The sequence below is a fragment of the Squalius cephalus genome, assembly GCF_949319135.1.
Source record: "Squalius cephalus genome assembly, chromosome: 5".
Taxonomy (NCBI): Eukaryota; Metazoa; Chordata; class Actinopteri; order Cypriniformes; family Leuciscidae; genus Squalius; species Squalius cephalus.
This window is the reverse complement of record NC_137126.1, coordinates 29,482,211-29,494,452: the sequence shown is the minus strand read 5'-3', so window position 1 is coordinate 29,494,452 and position 12,242 is coordinate 29,482,211. Positions and strand designations below refer to the sequence as shown.

At 37.1% G+C, this 12,242-nt stretch overlaps 1 protein-coding gene across 2 annotated transcripts in view; it reads right to left on the bottom strand.

Annotated features, from left to right (window-relative positions):
* The window catches only part of tnpo1 (transportin 1), a 36,714-nt gene that overhangs the window by 3,854 nt on the left and 20,618 nt on the right, over positions 1 to 12,242 (bottom strand). The window contains exons 6-21 of one of the 2 annotated variants that reach the window (XM_079870839.1): positions 11,867 to 11,948; positions 11,599 to 11,721; positions 11,056 to 11,174; positions 10,884 to 10,944; positions 10,176 to 10,347; positions 9,934 to 10,086; positions 9,215 to 9,440; positions 6,164 to 6,335; positions 5,873 to 5,959; positions 5,258 to 5,365; positions 4,951 to 5,109; positions 4,077 to 4,164; positions 3,859 to 3,957; positions 3,675 to 3,770; positions 1,322 to 1,397; positions 4 to 103 (exon numbers count right to left, since the gene is read on the bottom strand). In XM_079870839.1, the coding sequence (XP_079726965.1) occupies positions 4 to 103; positions 1,322 to 1,397; positions 3,675 to 3,770; positions 3,859 to 3,957; positions 4,077 to 4,164; positions 4,951 to 5,109; positions 5,258 to 5,365; positions 5,873 to 5,959; positions 6,164 to 6,335; positions 9,215 to 9,440; positions 9,934 to 10,086; positions 10,176 to 10,347; positions 10,884 to 10,944; positions 11,056 to 11,174; positions 11,599 to 11,721; positions 11,867 to 11,948 (1,921 nt within the window). The remainder of the gene's footprint in view (positions 1 to 3; positions 104 to 1,321; positions 1,398 to 3,674; positions 3,771 to 3,858; positions 3,958 to 4,076; positions 4,165 to 4,950; positions 5,110 to 5,257; positions 5,366 to 5,872; positions 5,960 to 6,163; positions 6,336 to 9,214; positions 9,441 to 9,933; positions 10,087 to 10,175; positions 10,348 to 10,883; positions 10,945 to 11,055; positions 11,175 to 11,598; positions 11,722 to 11,866; positions 11,949 to 12,242) is intronic. The other variant, XR_013821216.1, reaches the window with a different exon arrangement.

The window sequence follows — 12,242 nt, the reverse complement described above, 5'->3', positions numbered from 1 at the left end:
TACCTGCACCACACCACCAGGGTTGACCGTGATCATGGTGCAGATTCCTCTGAACGCAGAGTCTTTTTCTTCATTGTCTCTTATATTGCGAAGAGAGGTGCACCTAGTGAAGGGAAGAACCAGTTTTCAAATAACAAGCCTGTGCGGTTAGTTTGCTTGTGGACTAACACATAATCAACACAATATCATGACTATCACCTCAGAGCACCTTGGGACGAGCAAACGTTTTAAATCACAGAGATTGGTCAATCGAGAAACCAACATTTTTATCTTCTTTGTAATGAAAACATTCTCTTGTTTACCTGAAGAGTTCAGCTTGTTGCAATATTTCCTGACAATCCCACAATAATTTTACAGAAAATTAAAATCTTATATTTTTTCTAGCATCAATATCATTGGTTCTTAATCATATACATCTACCTTCTTTAGAAATTATGTTATTGTTTATAAAGATCTTCAGCTGCTTTTGTGGTAAAACAACCTACTTCTTTATAAGAACAAGTACAACGCTTACAACAAATACAATGTCTATATAGCACCATGTATTCTGTCAGCTGCTAGTTTATAGAGTTAAACTAGTGCACATTTTGGGGCAGGCATTCTGGGATAGAATCATGCAGCTAAAAGACTCCACATCTAATGGGGAGGAAAAATACTTTTTAAAGAAGCTTTTCCATTTATCTTTTTTTTATCCATAGATAACTAGCGCTTTTGTTTCCTGAAACCAGCAAGCATTTGATATTTACCCCATGCACTCAATTAGTAGTTAGATAGCGACAATAAAAGACGAAAACAGAAGTGAAAACTGAAATAAATCAATTGAGAATACATGAAGGTGCTCCTGAGGCAAATTAAACAACAAGACCTAGAGGGACAGGGTTAGTCACATGGTTGGCAATGATTTAGACTGAATCATACAGAACAGAGAGAAAGGTAGAGCGAAAGTGAGGGATGCCTTCTCTCAAATGTCTTGAATAGGCCTCCTACTGTGTCTTGTTGCATGGCAAGAAGATATAAATATTATCCTAGCGAAATTGTATGCTTTGTATATACAACTCGGGATGTTTCTATACTAGCGCAAGGCATGAAGCAAAGCAGGAGCCTTTTCAAGAACACTGGGAACAAGGTTTGGAGAGAAACTGAGCGAGTGAGAGAAAGACAGAAAGAAAGAGAGAGAGAGAGAAACTGAGCGAGTGAGAGAGAGAGAGAGAGAGAGAGAGAGAGAGAGAGAGAGAGAGAGAGAGAGAGAGCCATAGGGAGAAAAGCCAGAAGATAGACATAAAGAGGAAATGAATGAAATAAAAGATTGAATAATACACACCAGGGTCTTATAAACTGCTGTAGCATGGGTGCCACCTCTTGAGGACAAACGTAACCAAGACGACCAATTGTTATTGCTAAGGTAACGCAATCACGGTTATACAGCACCAAACGCCAACCAAGACATGAGCGAATGAGGGGGGAGGAGAAAACAAAAAGAAACAAACAAACAAACAAACAGACAACTCAGAAACAGAACTCAACAGAATCTGTGTATGAGAATAAACACAAGATTTCACTAGTGCTCTTCACAGCCCCAGACTACAGGGTCAAATGTAAAAATATGACACTAAAAAACATAGATCTCGTTTAAGGGAGGAGTCTTAGAAAACACAGCTTCTTTACAGCTCAGAGAAACTTTCAGTGTCCGCCAAATTTATGTAACGTCTCTACATCACCATCATGATTGCATGTTCTCCCCCCCACCCCCACCCCCAAATCCCTGTTTTAGAGATGAAGACTACAGAAAACAATCATGTTTTGTAAGATTTTCTCCCTTAAACTCACAAAAATTTCTTCAGTAGAACAGAAAAGTCTTGTCTTTCTTTCTGTCTCTTTTGTTTCTTTAAGTAATGCATATTACGCCAAGCGAACTACATGGAGAGGACTAGATTCCACCAGGATCTTAAGAGGCACAGAGGAGGGAGACCTAAGTTTAAGAGACACAAAACTATGCAACATTCTCATTAAAGACAGGCATTTATGAACAGTCCAATGAGACATGCAGAAAGCAGATGATTGGCTCATTAGAGAACGCAGTTCAGTGCAGGATGGGCTGATTCACCATTATCATATTAATTAGTAGATAAACTCAATATCATAACATTAATGATATCAAACCTGCACCATAAAGAAGAGATCGACTACTGTTCAAATGTTTGGGGTTGGGAAGATCTTTTCAAATTCTCTTATGCTTACCAAGGATGCCTTTATTTGATCGAAAATACAGTAAAAAAAAAAAAACAATAATATTGTGAAATATTACATTTTTATTTTTATAAATAAAATGTATAAATACAAATATTATTTTTATATATTTCAAAATGTATTTTATTCTTGTGATGGCAAAGCGGACATTTTTCAGAAGCCATTGCTCCAGTCCTCAGGGTCACATGATCCTTCAGAAAACATTATTTTTTATCAATGTTGAAAACGGTTGTGCAGTTTAGCATTTTTGCGGAAACAGAATTGTGATTTGTTTTTTCAGGATTCTTTGTATAGAACGTTCAGAAGAACAGAATTTATTTTAAATAGATTTTTTTGTAATAACGTAAAAGTCTTTGCTGTCACTTTTGATCAATTTAATGCATCCTTGCTAAATAGAAGTATTCATTTATTTATCTTACTGACCCCAAACTTTTGAACAGTAGTGAGTTAATAGACTCACACTTGAAACTGACTCATAAAAATGGTCAGTGGGGATTTGCCTATGCCACATGCTTACTTTTCATTTTTTTTAAAGGACTTAGTCTTTGTGACATTAATAATCAAGACATCAGCAATCCTGCATCAAACATTAGCCGTCCTTGACTAAACAACATTCAACATCTATTGGCAGATATGCATTCACATTGAAAAAGAAAAAGTAACTAAAACAACAGAAATAAATCGACAAACAGGAACACATCTACAAGTACCCTTGTTTCTTTGGGAGTATGTTAGGAGCATTACACTTCACCCTCATTTAAAAAAAGGCATCAATGTCGGCGGCCATTACGGCTCAGACTAGAGCTTCAATTTGAGCAGTCCAATTAGAGTGGAGTGTAACTGGGATATATTTTGTGAGGTACAGGTGCTATACATTCATCTAAACACTACAAAACAGATTTAGTTTGAGTTTAGACGTTTTCTCTGAATTAAAAGGGTAAAAAAGACTATTTAAAGTTCAATTTTTCAAGTAAAAAAACATTCAAATCAAAGACAGCAGGTCTTAATATTCCTTTCATGGCTGTTTTACATTTATCGTGGTTTGTAATATCTCACTGACTGATGCTTGTGACTTAATTACAGTACATGGAATTCATTCAATTTATTAATCCACTTCAGTAAATACCATGGCTGGACTGTTACAAGGTCTGTTATGTTCATTTCTGAAGATAGGATATGCTGAGGGAACTAACTTTGTATATAGAATAAATGAGCATTAAAATTGCTCATTGCATTACACAGTTAGTTAGTTAATATTCACATCAAGTTATCTTAAAACCTTTATCAAACCTTGTAAGGTCCACTTCCTGGAGTTTGTATGGAGATTAATAAGCACTGCGGAACGGGGACTGGGAGAGTTTGGGAAAGAAAGAGGGCGGAAACCTCTTGTGAGGGGTCAGCCTGGTCTAGCACCCCTCATATGGTACCTGTATTCTCCAGCAGAGTCTTGGGTGTGTTGGGTCTGTTTATGATCTCCACAAGCTGCTGTAAAACCATCGGGACATAAGGCTGCATCTCAGAACCTGAGCAGAGAGACAAATATCATGTTAACCTTAAAGGTATAATGAAATCAGTGAAATCAATAACTGAAGATGATGATGAAACTCTCACCCATTTGAATAGATATCTCTCCAATGGCCCATGTTGCATTATTGCAGACTGATATCAATTCTGGGTTCAGGTTTGTGCCTAAGATAGGCATGAAGTTAGCTAGAAAGGAGAGATTAACACAAACAAACAATCAACAACAAAAAAAAAAGTATGTTCCTGAAGGTAAACCGAGATGGATGAAATTGAGAAAGTGTCAGGGAATATGTGCAACCACATACCAATGCAAGGTTTGACATGTTGGAAACAGGCTTTGGTCAAATCTCCCAACAGGGCAAAAGAACTCTGTCGAACCTCTGGCATTTTATCCTTTGAAAATACAAAAATCAAAAGACTTAATTTTTACAAGGCTAAAACAGCTTTTGCAATCCTTTTTTCTTTACTCAATTTAAACAGGTGGACTGGGGTCTGGTTCGCAATTGAGCCGTCCTAATTTCATAAAGTTAGCATGGTTGAACTCACTGTGGCACAAACACACCATGGTTCAAGTTTTGGGTCAGCAAGATTTTTGTTTTTGAAAGAAATGAATACGTTATTCACACTAAACTGATCGAAAGTGACAGTAAAGACATTTATAATGTTACCACAGATTTCTTTTTAAAATAAATGCTCTCAATTCATCAAATAATATATTTTTTTTAAATCATGGTTTCCACTAAAATATTAACTGTAAAATATAAAAATGTTTTCGACATTGATAATAATAATAAATGTTATTTGAGCACTAAATCATAATATTAGAATAATTTCTGAAGGATCATGTGACACACATTACTGCATCCTTGGTGAGCATAAGAGACTTCTTTCAAAAACATGAAAAAAATCTTACAGACCCCAAAACATTAGCATAAATGAACAGAGACCGGTTTGGGTTACAAATATAACCATGGTTCACTGAGAAGGGGAACAAGACACTGGGAAAGCCGTGCGAGTTCCCTGTAGAAAGGGAACTGATGAGAGAGGAATTGAACTTGAGTTTGGACAAAGCAACCAAATGAAGAGTGAAACAACCAAATGGTATTGTTGAAGTTCTGTTAGTGTTAGTTATATTAGGCTAAACACATCCCACAAAGCCTTGTTATGCTGTATAGTTACCTGCATGCACTGGTACATGAGAGTGAGAATGTTGCTACGGGCAACAAGCTGTTCAATGTTCCCGCCGAGACCCTCTGCTAATCCGCTGAGCAGATCCAGAGCCACAATCATGAAATCTTTATCAGGAGCTTCATAAAACTCAGGCTGCGTCTGGTGAAGCTGTGTGACAGATAGAGAGAGATCATGTGATATCCACTATGTTTTTAAATTATGCCCGTTTCTCATTTTGCAACTCTTTTCACTCTCCGGTATTTTCTTTAAGCTAACAGAGATTTACGGAATGCTTGATGTATGAGTGGTCTCTCACCACGGCATGGGCGAGTGTTTTCTGGACCAGGTTGACACAGCGTTGGTAGACAGGCTCACAGTATGGCAGGAAGCCACTCTGAAGGGCAGTGGCCACAGACGAGAGACACTAAAAGAGAAACGAACATATGATAAGGATCTTGTTCTGAATCACAACCATCAAGGACATACACTGACATGCAAAATTCTAAACAATAAAAATATTTGATTTCCTCTGACTTCTGCTGAATTAATCTTTTTTTTCTCTGCATGTTTTAGAAAAGATACATTAAATTGACCAAAAGTGACAGTAAAACATTTATAATGTTACAAAAGATTTTTATTTCAAAATGCTGTTCTTTTTAACTATCTATTCATCAAGGAAACTTAGGATATCAGAATGATTTCTGAAGGATCATGTGACACTGAAGAAATGATGCTGAAAAGTCAGCTTTGCCATCACAGGAATAAATCATATTTGATAATACTAGAAATAGATACTTTTTTTTTAACAATATTACTGTATTTTTTATCAAATAAATGCAGACTTGCTGAGCATAAGAGACTTTAAAAAAAAATCTTACCAACCCCAAACCTCTGAACGGTAGTTTACATAAATGAAACGTTAGATCACTACCTCCAGTAAGGGAAAGAGGTCTTTATCTTCATCTTTTAGCTGGTTCCATTTTTGTATCAATGGAGGCATCAGCATCTGAATATATTCCTGCAAATAGAGCACAGTGCATGTGAACAACAACACGAAAAGTTACTGGCAGACAAAGCAAGAGAAATGTTGATTATAATTATATTAAATACTTCAATTACAAATATTTTAATTAAAATGTTCTACCTCTACTGTTTATGTTTGAAAAAATAAAGATATGTGCCTGTTACAAAAGCGTTTGTGTTTATTTGATCGTGCAATTACTGGTTTGTTGAGATGGTGGCCCACAGAGTCAGCCAGAGTCCCAATGGCATCATAGAGAATGAGTAGGTTCTTGTGCTGGTATTTACTGAAAGCAAAGACCAACGTGTCCAAAATATAAGCAAGGTACGGCACCAGCTCAGTGCAAGCCTCCTCTTCAAGAGTAGCAAAGGCACTGTGGGAGGAAGAGTAAGAGTCAGAGATTAAAAGAGGATAAAAAGAGATCTCAGGTGTAGAGCTTAGGTTCTCTGCCCGAGCCCGAGCCTGACCCGACCCGCGGGCCGATATTTCCCACCACTACCCTCGGGCCGGGCCCTTGATCAAGCATTTGTGTTACAAAATGCTACATGTCACGTGTCATATGCAGCGTCTCCTCCATTCGCACGCATCACAGCGGGCCCGGGATAATAGGCTTTAAAAATATTTATTTTGTTTAAAAAATATTCTATATTCTAAAACCTTGTTTTATTATATTAGAGTAGTAGGCCTAGTCCTCCTAGGCCATTCAAAGTTCATTCTTGTTCATTTTCTGTATTCATCATTGTTCATGTTTTTTTTTACATTTCTTCATTCAGATCCATTTGCGATCCATTCCATTCTGAATAAACAAGCAACGCAGTTTACATGCTTCGTCCTTGTTGCATTATTCATTAAGATAATAATTAATAAATGCATGCACAATTATCTGTGAACTTGATAAATGTTGCAGATATGTTTTACTATGCACAAACAAATGCCTTTCAACTTATGTGTGCAACATTAAGAATTAAATGAATGTGCAGCAATCTGTACAAATAGAGTCTGTAGGCCTACTATACGTGTTGTAGCCATTAAATAAGCGCATTTAGTTGCATATTTGTTAAAATATTATAATGTTATTTTTTTCCATCTATGTTGATTATGAAAAGTGAACAGCACGAGTAAGATAGGATGCGCAAAATATCGAGAGACATGGAGTGGGTCAGACATGATTTTTTTGACCACTTCATTAAGTTTTGTTTTGTAGAAAGCCTTTCTTTAAAGTGAATAAATTGTATCTTAATTTTAAGCAATTTTTCATAAACCAATTGCCTGGATTTAATAAATAAGAAGCAAATATAGCAGAACTATAATCATGACATGGAAGCGCCGGTGGACAGCGGTCACTTGCATTGCACGTGAACTGGAGCGCATCTCATCATATTAATAAAAATCAATGCACACGTGTCACTGGATTTACAAATGCACACCTTGCTTGTTACACGCACACATATGTCGAAATAACGAGATATTATGTTGAAATAACATTATCAATAATAATAAATCTTTAAGAATATTTGATTGAATGCTGAATGTTGTGCTTCAATTTTAATAAAATTAATACTTTAATTGTGATAATTCAAATAATTTAATATTAAATATTAAGTGGCCAATGTTTGCTAATTTATTAATAGTATTTATATATAATATATTTAGTACCCCCTGAGCACCTGCGTTAAAAAATTATCTGGCATCGCCCCTGGTTATAACGGCCCACGTACTAAAAAATGGTCGGGTTTAAATCGGGCTTGGGCTCATAATTACAGTTAATGTGTCGGGCCGGACCAGGCTCGGGTAGGGTCGGCCTTGATTTTTTGGGCCCGATCTAAGCTCTACTCAGGTGATCTTTAAAGGGCCCCTATTATGGATTTTTGAAAATGACCTTTCATGTAGTGTGTAACATAGCTCTAAGTGAATGAAAACATCCTGCAAAGTTTTAAATCTGAAAGTGCACCTTAAATAAAGTTATTGTCTTTCAAAATTAAGAGTCGACTCTTCAAGCGAGTCATAATCCGTTTTGTTGTGACGTCGAGACGAAACATTAGCGTATTGCGCGCGCAGACACCAGGGGAAACTTGAACCTCAAACCAGCAGCTGATTACTGTGGATACTGGTCTGGATAGCATCATGTCGAGAAGACACTGTGCTCTGCAATGTGAAGGTAAAGCCAGTTTTTTTCACTGCCCAAGGACGAGCATGTGAAGAATCAGTGGTTAAAATTAATCTTTACCACAATATCACAGCAGTATAATACTAAACTTTTGCTGTGTTCCCTTTATTTCACTGACGACTGCTTCTCAAATCTCGGAGTTCAATGCAGGATTCGCAAACCGCTTGCTCTTGAAAGATGGTGTTCAAAATACTTAGTTTTGAGTTTTATATTGTGTAGGTCTCCTGCTAAGTGGTTAACTCACATTATTACTGTCTTACTTAAATACTTCTGCTGATCAGTTGTGGGCCACTATTACCTAAAACTGTGTCTATTAAGGCAGATCGTCTGTCATTCTCACTACTTTGAGTAAAGATTAAGCATGGAGCAAGATTTGTTTGTTTGACATAATGACTTTATGTTACAGTCATTCACGCTAGAGCTCGGCTAATGTATGCACTGTTATTGATACAGTTTCCACGTGTTCACCGCAATAAATTAGAAAAATACTTGGTAAATAAATAAGTATAAGTAAAATAATCGGTTTGTTGATGGACATGCACTTGTTAATGCTGATGGTGAGTAATTACAGTTGCAACATCCCATAATGTACCTCAAACTGAGTAGTGAATCACTGAAACATCCTTCTAAAGTTGTCCTTGCGATGGAGGTTCGGGTTGAATGAATAGTTCTTCCATTGTTTCATCATCGGACTCGTTCTCGCATTGATATGGTAAAATCAACGTCATTGTTCGTTACTGTGTTTAGTTCACGGTGTAGGAAGCCTCAGGACAAGCAGATCTGATGTTCTTATGGCAATTGGCATGTAGACCAATCACAACAGACTGAGTCTGGTCTGGCCAATCAGAGCAGAGTAGCTCGCGGAAAGGAGGGATTTAGAGAGATTGATTCATCTGACGAGTCGTTTGAGAATCATTGAAAATGTGGTGATGTGGAAATGTATATTATGAGAAAATTAAACAGTTTTTTGACCTTTGATGCATGTAAACCTGTTGTAGGAGACTCCAAAACAACACTAGGAAACTTTAAAATAGCATAATAGGGGCACTTTAAACAAGACATACAATATTGTGACACATGCTCACCTGCAGGCGGCCTCTTGGACGCGTTTGTTACTGTCAAGTATCCGTTTGAGCAGTTCAGTCATGAGCGGTTTGAGGTAGGTATCGGGGGGCTGGCTAACAACCCAGTGTGCATAGCGGCTCAGAGTCCAGCAAGTGATGGATCGAACCAGCGCCTTCTTATCAGAGAGACACTGTACCAGATGTGGAATCAACTCTGGCAAGTAGGCGATCATCCCCTGCATACAGCCTAAAGAAAAGAAAGAAAATACTTGTCAAAAAAGAGAGATGGAGGTCACACTTTATTAAAATATTCATTCTAATTAACTACATGCACTTGGTGTGCAATTCTTTTTTTGAAGTTGCTGGTAATTACACATTTTTTCATTAGTACATTAACATTCATAATAAGAAATGTTTATTGAGCAGAATGATTTCAGAAAGATCATGTGACACTGAAGACTGAATGCCATCACAGGAATAAATAACATTTATTTTAAAATATATTAAAATAGAAAACAGTTATTTTGAATTGTAATAATATTTCACAATATTACTGTTTTTACTGTATTTATGATAAAAATAAATAAATGCAACCTTGATGAACATAAGAGATTTCTTTCAAAAACATTTTCAACTTTTTTGGTAGTGTAGGTAAGACTTTAAGACTTCAATTTCTCTTTTTAAATGCTAATCCTTTGCTTTGTAATCATATTATGCGTTTGTGTGTAATTTTTGAATACCTTCAGCAATGGCTCCCAGTACAAGTATGCCCGACTCTTTAATAAGCCACTCTGGATGGAACAGTAGTTCTTTCAGTAGAGGAAGAATATGCAACAGCAAATCATCTCTGAAAACATTCGCCAAGACATCCAGTGCAGCTGCAGAACATTTCCCTACACACATCAGAAAAAACAATGAAGACACAAGCAAACGTTGAGTACTTGGCTGAGTCTGTCATTTCTAAACTTCACCATTTTCTTACTCAAATTCCAGTCTGAAATAGTTTCATCGTCATCTAAATCATCTTCATCATCCTCCTCGTCCTCAATGGAGTCTCCTCCCTCGTGTTGTTGGGCAACGGTGCGTGAGCGATGGAACCTTGGGCGAATGTCCTGCTCATTGTCTGGGACTGCGTCATCCTCCTCAACATCACCCTGAAAATCATTTACTTATTAAGAGATTAAGTTTTCTAGTTGTTTTTTTGACAAACTTTTTGTCTGACACAGTGTTGTGTCCACATTGTACAAGACTGAGAGGGTATGTGTAGGAATGCACAACACAAAATTTGTTCCTATAATTAGCTTTTTTCTGAATTTTCTTTTTTCTTTTTTAACTCTGATCGTTCATTTCATTTATAAAGCTAACTAGATGCTTTAGAACTCAAGTGTCTTAACATGAAAGACAAAGATATGGAAAATAAAGTGCTACTAATTTGTATATGACAGTCAAATGTAAACCAAAGGACAATGTGGGGTTATTTTAATGTGGTTTAGCATCGTAACCAAATCACATGTTGGTTGTGCGCATGAACTCAATGACAAATCACAGGTGTTTTATTTAGTCTATTTGCCCCAGTCTGATCCACAGATGTGTATTTTATGTTTCACTTCTGTTTGGGGCGGCATATAAAAATGTCACAATCAGCTGATACTCAAAAAGAAGCTTTAAAACCAGAGAGAGAGAAACTGACCTTCAACAGGATTATGTCAATTTCAGAGTATTTCATTCCATTCACAAGAACTGGTGTCAATCTGTCACAAAACATGGAAAAACATGACCGATCCTGATAAAGATGATGTTTTTTAATCAAAAAGACACACGTGTGTGTGTGTGTGTGTGTGTGTGTGTGTGTGCGCGCTCACTTGTGCAGGTGTCCACACAGAACCTCCTTACACACAGGTTGCTCAGCAAGAGTGAGCCAAAACTCACAAGCCTCCAAAGCAACATTTTCATCTTGATCCTGTGTCCTCTGCAACATGTACTGAGAAATAGAAGTAGAAATAGAAACAATAACCTTGAGCCTTATTCATGAAACACGAGCACAGAGCTTAATTGTGTGTTAAAAAAAATATTTTTACAACAAAAAAAAAACTATCCCACTGAATGATATACAAACTACACAGAAATGAATTTTTCTCACGTTTCATAAGTAAGGCTCATCGATTGCATTTTTAACAAACTAGTCCACAAAAGTCTTGCTAAAGAAAGTCCACAAGAGGCTGCTGTTGCTTCATTTTGCCTCTCTGGGATTTGCTGGGCAAATTTATCATTAAAAATTTACAACCATTATTGATGATCATCTAAGACAGTAGCTAATTCCTGCAGAAGTCAAAGTTCTCTTTCAGCGCTCATGTAATAGAGTTATATAAGGTTTTTATTAGGAGCTACAGGAGGTGTGATCTAACCTCGATGATGTTGTGCATTTGAGGAAGGAGACGGTCTAGTCGGACTTCCAAAAGCATGACTAAAGCTCTGCACACGTTCTTCCTCACTTCTGGCTCCTCATCACCTGCCAGTGCAAACAGGTTCTAAGGTACAAAGACACATGCATAAATATAAAAAACATAATCACAATAATCAACATTTTTGGATCATAATTCTATAATATGGAATAGTTAGGTTAAGCACATGACAGAATTCTAATTTTTGACATGTCAGGTTTGGAGGTGGTACCTCAATGAAAGGATCTATGTGCAGCATTAGGGCCTGTGTTCTGCTGATGATGAACTGGTTGACACAGGCAATGGCGTGAGACCTACAACAGACAACAAGCACAGAACATATATCAAACAAGTCTGAACAATTGCTCAGCAAATTGTAATGTATATATATACATACGTGTAGATATATCACAAACATTTCAGGGCCAGTATGTATGTGGTTGACACTCCAACACAGTAAGTGGCGGTACTGCACCATAACGCTGGTTGTCAGCCGTCATAAAACGGAAAAAGACGACGCAGTGAGTCAACTGGAAGGCTGCGTCCTAGTAAGGCTGCATATCTAGGCTTCCAAGTCTTCGGGCTCCGTCAAAAGCTGTCTCAATTTG